Here is a 20,505-nt window from a genome sequence, read left to right as displayed (position 1 = left end):
TGACTGAGCTGCAGAACAGGCACACGAGAGCGAGCGAGCGAGCGAGAGAGGGAGGGAGAGAAGGAAAGGAGAGAAGAGGGGAGGGGTGGGGGCGAGAGGTAAATAGTCTTAAATCGGAAGGGAGCTGCTTCTCTGTGGTCTTGACAAGCCCTGCCTGGGCTCCGCCGGCTCAGTAATAACTGAGTGACCTTTTCTTTGGCTGTATTATGTCTGGCTGGGAAGGGATTGCATTTTGCAGCTGAGAGCCGGAGCTTCCTTCAGCTCGGCTCCTCGCGTGCTGCTGGGGTAAGTTGTCTTGAGCCAGGACGGAGAGAGACAGCCTCGGACTGCAGTTGCCTAAAAGGAGGACACCTGTGGCTCAGATGTGGTCAACACCATTACTTGGCGGATCCTTGAGGACCTCATTATTTTAAACTTAAAAAATAGAGATTTCCCTCCCCCTCTTTTTTTTTTTTCAAACAATGCTTCTTTTTGACCTTTCCCAAGGAGAAGCCCTACAAAGCAGCCACTGTGCTTTCTGAACGGCCTCCCCCTGTATCGCTTAATTGAGAAGGTAAGTGCAGCAACTGTGTACACACGCGTCGGCTTATTTGTGGTGTGTGTGTCTGCGGGTGCGCGCGTGCGTGTGCGGATGTGGGTATTTTTTTCTTCCCCAGCCTCTCCTAATGAGGCATAAACTGGAGCTGCAGCCCAGCTCCGCACTGCAACTTTCACTCGGGCTGCAGCTCTGCGGAGACGGTTTTGTTTAAATCATGTGAGGCTTCATTATTTTTATGATGAGACATGAAATAGATGCAGGCGGAAGATGTTGATGGAAGGAGGGAGAGCGGCTGCGGCGCGGAATGTCTCAAGTACGACTCGAGTGGATAATAGTTAAAGTTCAGGATGAGCCGCCGCATTTCCACACCCCTGACTCCCGGGGAGAGAGGGGCAGGGAGAGTTGGAAATTAGGAGAGGTTCGCTCTGGCCTGGCCCATTGGAAGGCAAGTCAGCGCTTAGGTGGGTTCCGGACCCACTCAGTGTTACTTGCTGGAATCCACAGCCCCCCTCCCTCAAGAGTTGAAATTACAATCTTTTGGTTCTTGTCCACACTTCTGCCTCTCCCCACTTTTCCATAATAAAATGTTCCTGCGAGATGGAAAAGTGACTATTTGCGGGGGGGGGGGGGTGGGAAGTGGCCACAAGAGAGGTTCCGTGGAACAAGGTGCCTATGTCCTACGAGGCTGAGATTCAAACTGATGCAGCACATTTTTACGGGGGCTACCCAGATTGCTGTTATGAAATACAAGTCAGATTTATGATCTTTTTCATATTGAACATGATATGCTATGCTAACGCTGCATGTGACAGTTTAATCAAATCCATTTGTTACCACGAAGCTAAAAGGGGCCGCTGGGATTTTAGGATTACGGGCAGAGTTAGGGAAGCATGTGGCTTTGTCATTCGCCATCATTTTGCACACTGCCACACTGCGAGGGGCTCTGTGTGTGCGCTCTGTCTCGTCTGGCCGCCCTCATCCCTTCCCCCACCCCCTGCCGCCACTCCGACCCGCTCCCAAAGTGGCTTCACAATAGTCTGTCCTCGGCGGTGTAGGCTGCGCACCAGGTCCACACTTGAGCTAAATCCAGGAGAGCCCCTTCCGCTTCTACCTTGGGCTTGGTGCTCAATGCGAAGCTGCTGCAACTCAGGCACGCCTAAGTCAACTCATGCAGAAAAAGGAGAAAAGTTTTGGTAAGGTTACAATCTATCATAGATGCACTTTGCCGGCGCTCGGCACTCTTGGCTGCTCAAAAGCTTTCCTGCTCTTCTGCTGCTTTTGTGTCTTTTTAAAAGATCCGAAATATTGTTGTAACTGCTTTGAAAGACTGCTGCTTAAACCAATTAATCTTGCTAGGTGCAACAAATACTGCTACATTCTTTGCAAATCATCCCTGTGTGGCTGCAAAGACACAACCACAAAAGGCTAGAGCATAAACTCCGCCAGGCATTCTTTGTTAGAGTGTATGTATGTTTCTTATTTTTATTATTATTATTATTTTTTTTTTGCATGTGAGCTGCATCAAAATTGAACTCAGTCTTGCAAATCTCTTGTTGGCCTTTGCCAAGCACTAGCACTTTGCTGCCATGGTAACTGTAATTAAACTGATAAGAGTGGAAAAATGTCAGTATCTCTGAGCCTTGCAGCTGCATTGGAGAAAAAGGGAATCAAATTGGTTCCCAGCTCCATTGCTCAAAAAGGGGAGGGGGTGGTGGAAGGATGGGGAGGGGGTTGGGAGTTGAAGGGGCAGAACAGAGTTAAGCAGCTCCAGCGCCTGAGATCTGGGGACATCTATTTGCATTGTTGTCCCTTAGGGGGCTGCAGCCTGTAGGGATGCTCTGGGCCAGTGAACAGAGAGAAACAAGCTTTTAGGCCAAAACCAGTTCTCCAGCCGGGTCTGGGGGTTGGGGAGAGGATGAAGATGGGCAGGAGGAGAGAAAATCTTTTGTTTGGTACCTCTTGGCAATCGAACGGCCACGTTGGCCAAATTCTTTTAATCTGTGTCACTGCTCCCAGCTGCAGAACCTGCATTCCCATTTTAGCATCTTCCTGAGGCACCTCATCTCTGCCAACCCCCTTTATGTATTCCCTCTTCCTGTTCCTTCTCCCAAATTGTTCTCTGTGAATCTTCCGACAGGGACAAAATGTTTTCCATTCACTATGTGTAGTTAGTCCAAAAATATAAAAGACTGTGTCTAAGTGCTGCAAATCTTTGATTATGATTATTTTTTTTTAAGCCCCTGTGTGTTGTGGAGTTGTGGTTACTTTGTTGTGTGAACTACTGAAGCTGAGCCTGCGCGGATGAATGGCACTGAACAAGGGAACATAATGGAGGCAATCAACCGTTAGGCCGCCTCACAATGCAATCCAGGCAATTAAAAGCTCACCAGAGTTTAAATGAAATGGTTCTACTTATTTCTGCACACCACACTGCACAGGCGATTATTTATGTCTTTTTTTTTAATTATGATTTCCCTTAAACTGTCAAATAACTCAGAATGGCAGGGTCTCAGAGGCAATAAGAATTTCCCTCAGAACAATTTACATGCCAATCTAAAACTAGTTATGAGTCCTGATGTGCTATGAGCAACTTGTGAAATGTTTCTCAGCTCTGAACACATAACTCTACCCAGTCGTGCTCTTCTGGTTGGTGAGGGGGGCTGCTGATGCTTTGTGCCTTTTAGGTACATGGCAATGTGGTGACTACTAAATAGTTCTTTTTCTACAACTGTTAACTTGCATCCTATTGAAAAGATTTCCTCTCCAAGAGAAATGTGATGATGTTCTCTAAAAGAAGGCACCAGGATGGAGTGCAAAATATCAAACTCCTTCAAGCCCAAGGCCAAACAGAAAGTAAGAGTTTCAAATATTAATTGGCCTCTGAGTGCTAAATTAAAATGTCAACACAACAAAAACATTTTGTGAAGACAAGCAGGGTAGTGTTACTTGTGCCAAATGTTGGTATTCCCTGTCTTGGTTGCAAAGTGTTTTGAATAAAGATAACTGACCTTCTACGCTTGATGGTAGTAACTGAACTGAGGGAAATATAGCTGAGCTACAACTGAAAAGGATTTTAAAATTTCTTTCAGCTTTGTGATGTGAAAAAATAATAGCCTTATAAATTGGCTAATCAGAATAGCCACTCATATCTCTTGATGTCTTCAATAGCAAAATACAGAATGCCATTTCGTAAATCAAAATTTCCCCCTCCCCCCAGGTATATGGTTAAGAGGCACTTGGATATGTTCTGTACTGTAATTAATAGGATTTATTCCTTGTGGAACCTTGCTAGAAGACGGTAACTAGTTCTGATCAAAGAAACTTCATTTGTTAGAAGTTCTAGAGAGTGAGATTTAGCAGAGCCATCAAGGGTTATGATTAATCTACACTAGACCCTCAGCTCCTTCAAAGAAAAGGAACAGAAAGCAGGCTATAGGAATACCACCTGCTCTTCGGTACAACTCCAGCCGCTAGTCTGCAGCTCCAGCTACCACGGCTCTGCATATCATGCAGAAAGAACAGCCACCCTGCTTTCTTCCCCGCCATACCCTCTTCCATTACTCTGCCAGAGAAGTTCTTTTCTAATGTAAGTTCAGCATCATAACGATGTTATGTGCAATCCATGTGTTATTTGTAACGAGAAAAGTTACTCAGCTCTGAGAGTACAGTGCCTGGGTGTCTCTTATCAATGTGATGAAAAAAGAAAAAAAGATTGTGGAGGTAATGGACGTGAAGCCTTCATCAGAAGGCATCAGGGAAACTAAAGGAGGGTTAGCTCCTTGGGAGCAGGGAAATACTCTAAGATCATAGCTTGGCTTTTCTTTTCTTGAAATTGTTTCAAGTGCATCCACACTTGGTGTTTTGTATAGTTTAAAAGTTTCTGCATAGGAGAGGAAGCATCCTATAAGAGTGGAATCTCTGGACTGTAAGAAGACCAACAAATCTAGTACTTCACTGTCATTCAGTTTTGAACGAGTCCTTAAACTCTGTTAGGCCTCTGCATCACAATTTGTAAAATGAGGGAGTTAGGAATCGATGATGTCTACAGTATTTTATAGCGCTTAGAATGAGTTACTTGATAAATATGAAGTTCTGAATAGTTGGTCCAGCTTTTTTTTTTTTTTTAAGCTGGGTGTTTGACACTTGGGAAAGAAGAAGAAACTCAAAGGGGAATAGCCTTTCATTGAAAAAATTTCAGTTCAGTTGTAAAACCTACAGAACTCAGCTAGACTCCTTATATATGATGGAGATATATGTCTAAAATACATAAACATCCTATGTCTAGTGCACTATAGATATATGCATGTAATATATTTATGTACATATGTTTATTTAATTTAAATATATTTAGATTTTACCTTCTGTTGTTTTTTCTTTCCCTTATAAAATAAATAAGTGCATGTTTATGGTAATAAATTAATCCTGTACTTTAGTTTTCTATCAAAGCATGTAGTCTACAGTGAGGTAAGCTGCCATTAACAGAGGCACCGACTGAAGTTTTTGTGAGTATAGATTCATTTTAAAAATTTTAACATAATGAATAATTTTGAAATAATCAAGAGCACAGAAGGAAGTATTTGGATGCAAACAAGCAATATCGTATTGGTGAGCTTTTTGGATGACTGTACTGTGTATTTAACTATAAACATGCCCACTGCTAAGTCAGGTTAGTGTAATCCCAGAACGGTGCCCTCTCTTCCACCATCAAGCACATAGCAAGCGAATTTCTCACCAATAAAGAAAAACTCATTCTTGACTCTTATAGGCTGTACACAGACTCATTTGTTAAATAGTTTCTTTAAGATTGTTAGCCATTCACTCACATTTTCTTCCCAAAGGAACCACCCTATGTAGAGAATAGGGGACCCTACAAAATTATTTAATGTTGCTTAACTTGGCGTATACAATGCCAACTCCCTATATACAAAAAGAATGTGTTGTTTTCACCACTTTGTATGTGTGACTTTCTAGATGATTTAATAAGGACCGTCTAATGTTTGATTGAGCCTTTTGTTTCCAGAACTGAGCGTGATTTGGTATGCCCTTACAGAAGAAAGTCTAACACTCCTCGAGAAATGCAGCATTAAGTAGGAAACTTGTGTAAGGTCTTTTGGCCTCTTCTGATCCCTTCTTGTAGTCCCAGCTCTCTTTCTTGTTTTTGTCTTCCTTTAGGTATACAAATGCTCTCAGTCCAGCCAGACACCAAGCCGAAAGGTTGTGCTGGCTGCAACCGAAAGATCAAGGACCGGTATCTTCTAAAGGCACTGGACAAATACTGGCATGAAGACTGCTTGAAGTGTGCCTGCTGTGACTGTCGTTTGGGAGAGGTGGGCTCCACCCTGTACACTAAAGCTAATCTTATCCTTTGTCGCAGAGACTATCTGAGGTAGGAATTATCCTTGCACACCAGTGATGACTGGATTCCTTTTAAAATACTTTTGTAAGTGTATTTTTTTGGGATTTCATTTCTTTATGGCCAGCTTATATCCCTGAAAGATGTTGAACTGTCAGCCTTCAAAATGTCGCCAGGTTCCTCAGATGCAAATTCTTGCTTTAAGGAATGGCCAAGAAAGCCTCATATCTAAAATGTTCCCATTTGGCCAGCCTGGATGCTCAGATTTAGAAATAGGTGATTCCACTGCCCAGAAGGAAACCACCAGTTCATGGCAAGGATGTATTTGGTGGTAGAAATCAGCATGTAAGTGTTGTATTACACCCCACGGACAAGGTAGGCTGAGCTTGACCCCAAGAGTTACTCAGCTATCTTCTGTTTCTGATTTGTCCAAAAAAGGCAGTTTGAAATTAGCTGGTATTTATTAGCATGGTTATTATACAGTTTTGAAAACTTTCTCCAAGTGTGAATACATCCCCCCACCCTCAGTGGCATTCCAAGTGGCCATCACAAAGACATCACTGAGCATTAACAGCCTCAGACTTGCCAGTAGCGTTAAGGAAATGAACACAGTAAAGATCTCCATCATTATGGGGAGATGATAGCCACCCTCTAAACTGTAAACATCTGAACAGTTTGATGACAATTCATATGCTCTTGCTTAAAAAACCATGAAGCCCACTAAACTTGTTTCCCAGCATTTAGCACTCAACACATGAACTTCTATTTAAGAAAAATTATTTTGCTTTTCAGGGAACTTTGTGATTTGATTCAGCTGCAAATTACATATATTAATAAAGTAGGACCTATCAAATTAGAGAAATGATATATGGCATCATTTGGGTTTTCATATTTAATATAATTAATCATTTTTCTAGCCTGACATTAAGCGATTTATTTTGAATTTTTTTCCTTTATGACACAAAATTTATCAGTCAGCCCTAGCTCCTTAACCATCTTGGTCATTTGGAGAAGTGTTTTCTAGGGAATCTGGTGCTTCCCTGTATATAATTCAGTTATTTCTTGGTCTGATTTAATCTTTATCTAAAAATATTTATCATTTGATTAGAGGTAGTTTAAAAGGGTGAATCCAGGACTGTTTATCAGAGTCTACTCTTTCCCCCTCATAGGACTGCCTCATCTTACAGCCTCCTGGCTAATTATGACCACTTGTTACTAGTCCTCTGTGTTCCAAGGGCACAAAATACATGCAGGGTGCCAACAATGGGAAGTGACTCTATAGTCAGGATTTCCCTTATTGTGGTGGCACAACTAATCAGAATTAACTTATTCCATGAATTCTCTTAGAACTTCAGTCTTTGAACTTTTTCTTTGAAATAAAAAATTTTTTCCTCTTCTCATTGTGAATTAGAGCCTCATTTCCACATAAAGCATTTGCATTTGCTTTCAGTGATTTAACAATGCTTCCTAGTTTTGCTTTATCTTCACTAACCAATAGTCATGGCTTTTTTGACTCTTTTTTTGACTTTTACATCTGTTTACAACTGCAGTGTGTCAAGTGGATTTATGTAACAACGATTCCAAAACAAGGAGTTTATATAGTCTGTGCGAGATTAAGGTGTTCTAATAAGCAATAAAGATAAAAATTAAGCGAGAGTTAAAGAAAGTATGTTGACATAGCTGGATTTTAAAAATTTATACTTGGCCAATGAACTACCTGTATCGTGAGTTAAACTGTTTTTGCAGTTGTGAATAGAGGAGCAAGCACAGAAAGAAATCTTAGACTTGTTTTGTGTTATTCTTCTTTATGGTAATAAAAATATGATGTTAAACTGCTATTTGATAGTCTCAAGTAAGTGTTTTGTTGAAAACGATTTATCAAAACAGTTTCCGTATCAGAAATGCTTATCTTTCTCTAAGATGGATTTTTTTTTGTAACATAACTTAGTTAATTTCCGATACATTCGAACTTCTAATGTTCGTTAACTTGTTAAAGAAAAAAATCATACCCTTTCAATCAAAACCCTGGTCCTGATTGCCAATATATTCATTTCTCAGAGTATAATTTCCTCTTAAATTGGTCATTAAATGGCCAGTTGTTATGTTAACAGCCTAAGGATTGTTAACATTTCAAACTAAGTTGTTAACAGCAAGCTTGTTCCTGTATTTAAACTGAAGGTTTGTTGTATATAATGTGACTTCTTTGGCAGGGAGTAATTCATCAATACTTAAAAATTGTAGCGGTGAAATGGGGGATTGGAATGTGTGTAAAACACTGTGTTATGTGTTATGTGTTATAGATTATGCTGCAGATGTGGTATGTAGTCTTATGTAAGAAGTGTGTATCAGTGAAATTGTGTCAATGTTCAGCAACATGTCTCTTATTGGAAATTTAATAGTCTAATTCTGCATGTCAGACAAATACAATTAGGCAAACTTTATTTATAAATTAATTTCTTTAAATGGTATAGTCATTCAAAACTGTTTATTGGATGCCTGCTGTGTGAGACGCATAACTTTAGGTAATAGACGAAATTAAGAAAAATAAAGGTGTACCTAAAATTGTTACTATCTAATTGTTTATTAATAACACAAAATCTGTAATATGATCAGTGAACAAGTAATATTCCGTGGCTGTCTTCTAGAGCTTTGAAAATAATTTTTCTCATTTCCCTTAGTTCACATTTCCTTTTTGTATTTTGTATTTTGCACAGTCAGCTTAACCATTTAAATCCAATTCACAAGTGGTTTGGTTTTGTTTTTGGTGTTTGGATAGTGTGTAATTTCTTTAAGACACTAGATAAGCCATAAATAACTTACAGGTTTGTATTTCTCTGTCTAAATTAGTAGGCATCAGTAAGTAAGAATATGGAAAATGATAAAGAAAAAACTAGTTTTATCTGTATCTTTACTGGTAAAGTATTAATTGTAGGTATTATCTTGGGCCAGATAATTTTTTCGTATCTAGAGAAGAGTGAAATATTTTTGCCAATTGTAATTAACTTCCTAATTAACTTCTCCTTCCAAAAAAGAAGACAAAAAACACTTCTAATGCTGAACAATGAGTCTTGAAGTTCTAACATTTTATTTTGCATTACTTTGAGTAATGATAGTGATGACATGTTTTTTCAAGTTCTTTGAATAATGAATATAAGAATTTAAATCATAAGATACTTTCCTAGAGTTATAGAAACTGTTATTATGGTAAATATGATTTCTCTCAGATTTTTTCTTCTTTGTGGCACAATTAGCTATACTTAAGAAAAAGAAAGATGATTTTACCATTTATATACTAAGTTCCAGATCTTAACAATTCATTTTCCATAACAGGGCTGGTATAATAGCCTTTATTTTTCTATAGTATATACAATGCACATACCTGATGAGAGAGAATCTGCCAGTTTGTAGGATTATTCTCTGCCTTTGGAAATTCATTAGATAAAGGAACAGAAGGATTGACTTTTAAAAGTTCCCCTGTTAACACGCTTTCTGCCTTAAACTAAGAAGCCAATCTGCCCATCAATATTTATATGCCAAGACCTAGAAATGTGTATGTTAAAATACATTTTTTAACATGTATCCAACACATTTGTAACTTTTTTATTTTTAAAGTTGGAACTGATGACAAATTAGGCAAGGGAAGCATCTTTATACCTTGAACTAGAGCTTACAACTAATAGAATACCCAAAGTAAATTAATAATTATTGTGTAAATACAACAGTTTTAGTAACGATGTTTACGGGACTCTAGGCACAGCTAATCTATCTATCATCCTTGTTTCGGTTTGGAAAATATGAAAAAGGTAGTTAATGCATAATCGGAGTTTTAGAATTAAAATTTTGTGGCAAGTGTTAAGAAGTCAGAACCAGGGGAAATAACAAACTACTTTATTTTCAACTTGGAGGCAGTAAAGATTATCAGAATTTACCACTCAAGAGTTAGGGCAATTTTTGCTTGTTTTTTTGTTAAGCCTAAAACTTCTTGTATATTTTAAGCATCGAGTCTCTGTAGGCTGGATCTTGTATCTCTGAAGGGAGTCTCAGCAGAGAATGTATTCAAAGCCCTTTGGCTCTGATATATAGCATGGAAGCTGCTTATATAGCTCTTCCTGTATGAGAAGCCGAAAATGCCTTATATAAAATTTAATGTAATTTGCCATTTTTATATCTGAGAATGATTTGTTTAAAATGAAACTGCTGGGAGAGAATGATGCTTTGTGTGCCACCATAGTTGACAATTAAGAAAAAGGATTCGAAACTTATGCTGACTACAAATTTTACATGCTTTAATATAGTAATATAATAACTTTCAAATTGAAAATTAAAATTAAATGCTACATAGAGTATTAATCTGGCTATAACTCTGTTTCACACTAATCAAATCTGGTGCCTCTAAATTTTTATATAAGGTTAAATTATATTAGTATATAATTACAACTTTAAAAGTCAGCACGAATGTGGTGTTTATTTTATCTGACAACTCACTGCATAGGTACTTTTTTTGTGTTGAATGAAGTGTTTATTCTTTTTTTCCCTTCATTGTTCTCTTTTTAATATTAGGCAGTTGAAAGTAACTTCCCCAGCAATCACTGCATTATTATTATCTGAACAATCACTTTTTATTGTTGTAAATTCTGAAAATTTAAGCTTTTACATTGAATTAAACTCCTCCCAAATGAACTTTTTTTCTACAAGCTTCATTTGAGTTTTCTTAACACTTCATTATAATCATAATTTTTATCATATTTAAATGTGTAACCTAATCTTAGTATTATGAAATATTTTAACATATGAGTGTATTAAACTCCACGGTCCATTGAAAATATTGTTATATTCCTTGTAAATGATCTTACCTTACTTATAGCTTTATAAGAAGCTGTAATTTTAAGTCTACTTTTTTGTTTTATCATAGGAAAACATTATTGAATTTTATTTCAAACATTTTAGACTATATACTATTCAAGGACCAGTACAAATCAGGATTGATCATTTTGTTTTGTGCAATACTTTGAGAGAGTGCCCCTCATTTTAGGAAAAAATGGTGGACTTTCTAAGCCACAACTCCTCTGCTACAATCTCTGTTCAGAATATTCCAACTACACGTAAAATGTCTCATTTATGAATTTATCTACAATATCTCTCTGTCCTTATTCTGTAATGCATCCATTTTCAGTGAATGAGTATTTGACATAATGAACTATTTTAGTTTTGTGATTTTTGTTTTGGCTTGTTTTATGGACAAGATATTTTCACTGAAAATACCTCCCTCAAGAATATTGAAAATATGAAAATACTTCACACTGTTTCTATATCTTTACTCGTTTTTTTAAATCTTTTTATAAAGCATGGAATACTTCAGTCAGGTTAGTTTTTACACATGAGATGGATAAGTTAGACATACCTGACTTAGCAGAAAACTATTCTGTTTCTACAAGTATATTTAAGATTAAATGCATCTGGAAGAACTACATTTGAGAATTGCTAAAATTGCTTATTTGGCACTTTGTAAATACATAGAACTCTGGGAAAGAATCTCTATTTTTGGTTGCTCTTAGAGTATATCAAAGTAAGCCAGCACTTCATTTATAAACTCACCATTAACTTCCATTAAGTGACTAATAATAAATTTTAATGTTGTGTTTTGACTACATAAACATAATTTATTAAGGAATCTCATTTTAAAAATATGCTGAAAGTGGTAATTTTGTAAATGGTTTTGATGAATATATGCATTGTAGAAATGTATTATGTAGTTCAGGTTTTTGCCTCACATAAAAATTATTTAACCTAAAAGAAGAATTGCACCAACCTTAAGCAACCATTATATTTTCCTTCAATACCCTGTGAGGCATTGAAATCTTATTTTTTGCATTTGGTTTGAAAACATTTTCCTGTTCCTATGAGAATGTCTTCTATTACTCAAAATTATATACTGCAACCTCATCCTGTCTTCCAAAATATATTAACTAACATCTCTCACTTTAACCAATATAAGAGTTGCAAATGCAGGAGAAGGTCTTGAAAACAAGGAAAGTAAAAATAAAAACAGCAATATTCTTTTTATTCAATTTACCAGATATTTTTTAAATGACATTTGCATTAGCCATGTTTCTTCAAAAAGACATTTTTCTTTCATTTTAATTTTTTGTTGGCTTATACAAGTGATTGCTCCTACAGATACGTTGAATTTCCCCTTGTTAAGCATTAAAGAGGTGTAGTTATGCATATGCATGCTACACATACACATAGTAGAATCTATATGACCTTAGAATGAACATTAACTTTCTTCTTAATTGACTTTCACCAGATCATCATCGTTTGACAGGCTTTGAAACTTGTAAAATTAGATACTTGATGCCAGCTAATTTCTTAGTATTGTAAATATAGCACTGACTTATTCTTATACAGTGTTCACCATCCTAAGAGGAAAGACAAGTTTTAGAATACTATAGAATGCCCAAGTACATCCCCTTGTGATTTTTATCACCCAATTCTGTTTTTCTCAGCTCTGATGGAGTTTGATACTGTCTGGTCTATATCTGTTTCCCCCATCATAACATGTTTGTTTTAATGATTAACCATATATTTCCCTTTTCAAGCTACTTATAAGAAATTTATTTTGAGGTGGAAGCTCACATTGTGAAGCAAGAAGTGTGGCATTTAGATCTTCTAACTTTAAAGCAACTTCTTTTGCTTATTGAGGCTTTTTGTCCCTTATTATTGATATTAATTGATAACTTTCCCCTAAAGGAATTAGCACCTAAGCATACCCTTTTATTATATTCATCAAACGTATTTGCTATATTCACAAACTACCTACATCAGTCACCTGTGGATTCACCTGTACCTTTTTGCCTTCTCCCCATGCTACCATCACTTCCTGATAGACCTTTTCATCTCAATAATATTTTTTGTAGTTATGTAAAGATTCCAAATCTTTTGCTAAATTTTTCTTTCCTTCAGAGTGCCAGTTTTTTATGATCCAAAAATCTCTAGCTGTGGACTTTACTAGTTTAAAACAAAATCACACTTGAGATAAATAATCATCTTGGAATAGCCAGATCTCTGATTTGAAGTTGGAAAATTAACATTAAGCTGCGTGTGTTAAGTTAGACTGTAACCAGCATGTGTTGTTATGATTCAATTTAATATTAAAAACTCTCCAACTGGGCTACAGGGAAAATAAAAGACTCTTAGGAATTCAAAGATTATTTGCAAAGGAGTACAACAAAGTCATATTTAAATAAAATTGTTATTACTAATGCAGTAAAGTATCATCTACATTAAACCCATCCTACTAATAAAAACAGAAAATCAGTTTTAGTAAACATAAATATCAAATATGACAAGGACTAGTAAAGGGGAAGGAAACTTCATAAAATGTGCTAATGCAAACCCTGTATAGTAATTGAAATACCACTGAGAAAAAATAAATTCCCATCTCATTTATAATGTGGGATCCCAACAGGCAACTTCAAGAAGAAAAAAGAACATTTTGGACTTGCTAGTTTATTCTCCTGTTCTAAAACTTTCAGAACAATGCTATGTTTTTATTATAAAATTCTAACAGAGGTGCATACTATTTTTGAAATTATTCTGTTCTCTTGTTGTTACAACATTTCAAAATCTCTTAAGTGATGTCCCTTAATAGATGGCTCACATTTCCCCCAAAATAGCAGGTTCAAGGCTGTTACATTTCAGAATACCCATGGCATGAAACATGATGTTTATTTTGTATTTATCAGCTACTCGATAAAAATATATTCTGACCAATAGCCAAATATTAGACCGGGTGAGATGAGCAATTAATACCTGTTTCTCTGCTTAGATGAATGGGGGGTGAATGGAAGAGAGGTGAATGGAAAAAGCAGTCATACTTCTAACACTAAATATGAGTATTAGTTTCAGTGGGCAGGTTTATTTGTATTTTCCAGGTGAGAAGTTCAACTATACTGTGAACATAATTTTAAAGCCTGTAAGTATTGCATGTGAATTTCCACTGAGAGAGCATTTGTGCTTTGGGAGATACAAAGAAATTATAAGTTATTCAATTTCCTTAAAACTCATAAACTAGTATTTTCTGTGGCTATTTATTAGAAAAAAAATTTGGAAAGTTTCTGAGCTAAAGAATCCCTTCTTTCCACAGCATGTCCTTGCTGAATGGGTAGTAATGGAGTTTATATTTGTGATTACACACTTTGCTATCCCTCTAACATTTAAAAAATGAAACCATTTAGTTACTAAACAAATATTTGAGTGCCAATACCTCATTCCTATAAATAATGAATGTGGAATATTATATTTCTAATTGATTTTCTATAATATATAAACATAAAGTTATTAATATTTTACTATGTAAAGAATAAGGTAGACAGTAGGAGAAATTTGGGAAGAACTTAAGGGCAAATTATTTTTCAAATTTTCTACAACTGACATCACTATTTGTTGTTCAATAACTAAGTAAAATATGTAAAGAGGTTTAGCCTAGTTAGGTCCCAAGGAAGCAATATAGAGAATGAGAAGAGGTATACTCAGAAGAGACTAGAAGAGTTTTTGAGGAAGAGAGGTTATAAATAATATGTAAAAATTGGGCTCTGTAAAAATCCTTTTGTAAGCCAGTAGTCCTATTACAGAAGCTGAGCTTTGAGCTTCCTGGTTATATTTTGGTTGCAGGGTAAGACAGAGTTAGCTCTGTAACTTTCATACAATTTGCATTGTTTTCTTCTCTTATCACAGATACTGGTACAATCAACAGAAGTACAATTGACACCACTTAAAAAATGCTTAGCATCATTGGTCCCCATTTACTCATTCAACATTGTTCTTATTGAGGTGGTGACTTGAGTAAAGAACTGAGAAGGCGAAGGAGCCAGCCATGGGGTTCTAGATGAAGGACGTTCCGGACACAGGGAGCAGCCCATACAAAGTCCTTGCAATGGGAGCTTTTCTGATGTGTTTGAGGAACATCAAGGATGTTAGTATGGGGTTGGAATGAACAAAAGCCGAAGAGACAAGGATTAGAAGCAACCATTAGGTGGTCCCATGGTATTCCCTGTTGCTGTTACAACCAAGATGTCCCTATACTTTTCTAAATGTTCCATAAGAAAGTGAAAATACTTCTGTTTGAGAACTGCTGTGAAGCTTATTCAGATAGACTGTTCCAGACTGAGTTCCATTTGGGATTACAGAACTCATCAGGACAATGTATACATGGTAGTATTTCAAGGTGAAATACAAAGGAGTGTCCATAGTGATGAACTCAGGCTGCCAGCACAGTATGCATAAGGTGTAACACCATGGCCAAAGATGTTGTTAAGCTCTGTCCTGATCACAATGTAATTTATATTTTTTGAATACTTAAGTAATGAAAGTTGCAAAGATGTGGATTTTTCAAAGGCTCTCTGACAGGTAATTACTTTCATTATTTTAAAAGTTAAGCCAAGCCTTATTAAATTATTTTCTAGTATAAAATATTTAAAATAACATATTTAATTATCATAAATGTTTCCAAATCCAGCATCAAGAGAAAATGCATCAAAGACCTATTAACTTATTTAATCGTATTCTTGATGAGATGGGCCAACTGTTACATAAGCGTTCTCTTTATACTCCTATTTCCCATTCTTAACCTAACCCCAGCTCACTAATTTTAGTTTCACATCAAGAAGTGCTAAGGATTATTCTTCAAAACTAAAAGATGAATATGCATTTCTGTTTGTGAGAGTGGGATTTGTCTGTACAAATTGTCTTTACTTTGAAAAATGAAAAAAAAATAACTTTAAATACAAATCAAAGTACTTGAGCCTATATTTATGTTTATAAAATGGGCTGGGATGCATCATGAGTATTGGCTGAGAAGCTGTGCTAATGTGCCTTGAAATCTTACAAAGAGGCACAGCATGAATGGGTGAGCTTTTAAAACAGTGGCCAGGCCATATACACTTCATCACAAAGAAATCCAAAACATACTTTTCAGAAAGCGAGGAGAAGGTGGTGGCCAGATGGCTTTACAAGTCTTAATTTCTCCTGTCACCTTGTACACCCTGAGTGCTTCTTTTTGTTACAATTTCTAGCAGCCTTCCTATTTTTTTGGTAGATGGGACATCTGTAGTCCCTGCCATCTTGTCCTGGTTGAGTTGAAGATCTGTATTCCTAATCATTTTGTGATTCTCACCTACCAGAGCACATCAATTTGAGCTTGATTTTAAGGAAAAGTTGCTTGATCTTGACCTGACAGTTTGCTTGGTATTTAAATAATGTTGGTAATAATAGTTATTAAACTAGCAATTATCTTTGCAATAGAGACCACTTGCTTATTTGGCTAAAGGTGTTAAATGACTTGTGTTCTTGATCAATGGTAGATTTCTGCAGTGACCTGAGAAAATGTTATACATTTTAGGGAGATGTTAAGTTGAAAAAAATATTTCTGATTTTCCTTTGAGGATTTATCTGCTGGGTAGTAAACAGAGCCTTTCATTTTTAACCACAACTCACTTTTTTACAGTCACGAGCTTATCCTACATTCATTCTAACACAACCAGTGTATTTTAAATCATTTTACTGTGTATTTCTTATTGTCCTACCACATTGGGTGTTGCCCCTCCCCCACCAACTATCATCAATGGTAAATTAGTCATCTATTGCTATTATGATGCATTCATCTGCTGGTTCTTACTTTCTGTATCACTTTATAAAAGGCTAAAAGTCACATCAGTTCTTCTTAATTCCCTCAGCATCTTCCAAACTAGATGAGGTTAGATTTAATCCTTTGATTTTAGAGATATGTCAAGTGGCATAATGGTGCTGAGTCCAGATTTGAAATCTGCCCTATTCTGCTATGTCCCAGCTGTATATTCCTAGGTAAGTTACTCAACCTCTCCAAGCCTCAGTTTACTCATCTGTAAATAGGAGCAATAGACCCATTTATAGAATTGTCAGGGAATGTCAAGGGAACACCAAAGGAAAGATGTGAACGTACAGATGGACCCTCCAATGTGAGTTTCTGTTCTTATGAAGAAAGAATATCATTGAGTTCTGAAGATAAAATAGAAAATTAAACATTAGGAGAAGATTAAACGGATTGAGATATGTTGTTTAAGAATGATTAGTAATCAAGAATATGAAAAGCTACCACTGTTATAAGATCTTTTACCAACTTTTTATTTACAAAGAAGAGGGAGGAAGAAATGCCAAAATGCCATGTGTACCTGAAGCCGTATGGGAAAAAATATTTCATGGTGGAGATTATTAGAATTTGTTAAATTAAGATTATAGTATATTTTACATAAATGAAGATGAATTGGAATCTTTGGGGGAATTATCAAACGTGAGATTTTCTTTGTCCCTGGGATGGTAGGTTTCTGAAATATCTAACGTGCCCATGCTCTCCACATTGTAGCATGTGAAAATTCTATGGCCCTTGTGAAGCATTACATTGACTATCCCCTAGGGAAGAATTATATATAAAATTTCAGCTTGCTTTAGGTTTCCTGCATAGTCTTGATTTTTCCTCAGGTGGCAAGGAAAACTGAATGCAAGTATCTTCTTACTGAGGTTCTTTTTCACAATACTCTAAACATTTTGATTATGTACCCTTATTCCTAAGGAAGTTTAAGTATACCCTTTAATTTAAATGTGTATTTACAAATCATAAATACTCTGTTGCACATTTTTTCAATTAGAAAAACTCTTTTAAAGGATAAGATATACAATTAATAGAAATAGAAATGCCGATAATTGTTTAAGCATCCCTGGGATTTATGCACGCCCAATTTGGAGAGTGCTGTTATTTCTTAAAAGCTTTTTAAGCTTGATTGAAAGTTGTTTGGGAGTGATACTCATAGTCATGACTATGAGGGGGGAAGTATGGATACTTGGGGAAAGTTGTAAAAGAAAGATGTGGTGGTTGTTGAAAGGAAAGGACTCTGTAAACATGAGCTAATATGCCTTGCTCTATTCTTTTAATATTAAATCAAGGTTTTTTTCATGAGAAATGTGGCAAGGCAGTGGACTCTTTCTAATGCTATACTGTAGCCAGTGGCAACATTAATATGAGACGGGTTTCTTCCCCTCCCCCTGCAAGCCCCCTATGCAGGACACAGTGAGATTTTAGACAGATAAATGCTAAGAGAACCCTATGTACCAAAGGCAGTGTTTACTGCATGTAATACATATCATTGTTTGTCTCCTGTAGTGAAAAATACTTGTGTCGTGCTGTTAAAATGCACTCCTGACAGACCAGTGCTTGCTATTATAGGGTCCATTGCTTAAAAAAATGATACACTGACAGAAATACAATTTAAGAAAATTTAACACCAAGGGTAGTCAACCATGTAGGCTACTATTAAGGGGCCAAAACTCAAGGCCAGGGGTTTATTTAAAAAAGAGGCACAGTTTATTTGCTGGTAGTAAGCAAAGTTAAAAGAAAAAAAAATCGAACTTGAATCCCTTGCTCTCTAGTCTGTAGAAAATTAATGAAAGCAACAGTTCAATAAGATTTTATTGCAGAAATGTTTAAGTGAAACATTTTAAGAATGCTTCGGAATTTTTAAACAGTTACTTACCATTTAGAAATCTGTAACACTGTGATGCATAACAAATTGTTAGCGTTGGATCCTAGGCACACCCAGTGATTTTCTTAAAATGTGTAGTCAGAGCTGGTTAATCTGAATCACTTTGTTCATTTCATTTTTGTGTGTGCAGTTTATAAATATATTTGAGATTGACAAGTCGGCAGCACCCACAATTACTATAATTTAAAATGTAAGCTATTGTCCAAGTACCCTTATGGGCATAGTTTGGTAGCTAAATGCATTGGATTTGTAACAAGGCCTTTTGAGAAGGAAAATAACTAAATATGAGATGTGATGAAATATGCTGAATTTCAGAAGAGTGCAGAATGTTCTAATGAATAAACTGCTACTGAATGATGATAGAGCATGTGCTTTTTAAGCTATCACATGGCCCAATTATTAGGGGAGAAAATTCCATGAATTTAGATGAGATGTATTATCTAATTTTACCATTTTAAAAACAAATCTGCCACCCAGTAATATTTGATGCCAACTGTGTACGGATTACATGTTCCTTTGGGAGAAAGGTTACAAAAGTAATGCAATAAATAATCTGAGCTTCAAGGAGCTTAACTTGGGTATCAGAAAAATAGAAAAACATCGTCCACCGCTATGGAGAATCGCAGATGTGTATCTTGCATTCGTACCCTGATGGTATAGTCTTCGTGCGGCACCTAGGATTGGGCCTTGTTAGGCACTTGGTCCTGCCAAGAAAGAATATCCGAAGATGAAATACAGTATTTTTGCAGATGTCCTCCAGAATTCAGTTGGCCTGAATCTGAAATATTCTACAACAGATTCATTTTTTCTATGAGTATGGAAGGTAATGGTTATTGTGAAATTTATCCAAACACATTGTCCTGGGCCTCTGTGACTCAGCTGTGTTGGAGAAAACCCAGAAATGCTTGCCGAGGAAGACTGTGACCCTTTGGCACTCTTTGCCACAACCATGCAGTGTGGCTCTCCATCCGTGCGTGTGTTTTAGTTATATTTCTAAAATTCCATATGTAGGCTTTCTTATATCATGGTATCTCCATACTCTCTGTTCTTACTAGAGGCTACAACTTTAAATCTTTTTTCAAGTCTCCATTTTTTTAAGTTGTCTGAAGAAAATAGTATTTATGGTAGATTAGCTGAAAAAACTGGATGTTAAGCTATTTCTTCTGATAGTTTTAAAAGATATCCTTTGGATCATTCCAGAGAGCTATGCACTTGACCTTGACACCTGAAAATTCTTCACAGGATTGTACATCAGGGTTTTGCCATTATTCTGTGTTGAAGAACATTTTAATGAACACCTGCAAAATTTTCAGTGTCTTAGAGATGCTCTTGCGGATTTTGCTTACTATACCATGCAATGTCCTGCAGACTCAGTGCTGAAATTTCTCTCCATCTTGGAGTAAGAAAAGTTCCTGGGACTCTGAACTGATTAGCATTTTTCTTGGGCCTTGTGAATCATATATTGTTTACATTTTCCCTCTTTTCTTTGTCTTCTGGGAAGCTCAAATCCAAATTTATTTTCTAACAACTGTTCAGAATTGCATGCTATGTTAATATCTTCTCCAGACCTTTATATTCTCTTACCATATTTTTATTATGATATTTGAAGCTATATATTTCATGTGAGGGTGATTTTTGACATCACTGAAGTGAAATAGTTTAAATCACTGGAATGGAGGAGCTTCGGTGGAGTAATCCCTGCTCTGGGAGGTGGGAGGCAGCCTCTCCTAAGCAAAGAGCTCTTTTACCTTTTCTTGAACCTCAAGGCCATTTTAATTTCCCTGAGATTAAGCAAGATATATTCTGGAACACTCACCGGGCCAGAGTTAAGATATTTGAGGCCATCTACTTCTAAACAGGCCCTGTGATTCAACCCTATAGTTACTCATCACCAGATGCAAGGTAGATTCACTACCGCCTCCCTGTCACAAGCCAGCATTAATTGTAATCTTCTCATTTCCGTTCTTTCCCTCATTTGCTGGATATTTCTACCATTACCGTGATTCAACATTTTTCTGCGGAGTCCTCTGGAAACCGCACGT

General features: G+C 36.5%; 1 protein-coding gene across 4 annotated transcripts in view; it reads left to right on the top strand.

Annotated features, from left to right (window-relative positions):
- The window catches only part of LMO3 (LIM domain only 3), a 53,198-nt gene that overhangs the window by 1,465 nt on the left and 31,228 nt on the right, over positions 1–20,505 (top strand). Inside the window, exons 1-2 of one of the 4 annotated variants that reach the window (XM_028119838.2) lie at positions 806–851; positions 5,711–5,924. In XM_028119838.2, coding sequence (XP_027975639.1) covers positions 806–851; positions 5,711–5,924 — 260 coding nt within the window. Of the gene's footprint in view, positions 1–805; positions 852–1,706; positions 1,732–3,315; positions 3,392–5,710; positions 5,925–20,505 lie in introns of those variants that run through there. The other 3 variants (XM_028119839.2, XM_088025561.1, XM_088025560.1) reach the window with 3 other exon arrangements.

The sequence above is a fragment of the Eumetopias jubatus genome, unplaced genomic scaffold, assembly GCF_037043125.1.
Source record: "Eumetopias jubatus isolate StellerSeaLion01/CBP00866 unplaced genomic scaffold, mEumJub1_p1.0 scaffold_8, whole genome shotgun sequence".
Classification (NCBI taxonomy): domain Eukaryota; kingdom Metazoa; phylum Chordata; class Mammalia; order Carnivora; family Otariidae; genus Eumetopias; species Eumetopias jubatus.
Note: the sequence above shows the minus strand (reverse complement) of the source record. Positions and strands in the feature narration are given on the sequence as shown.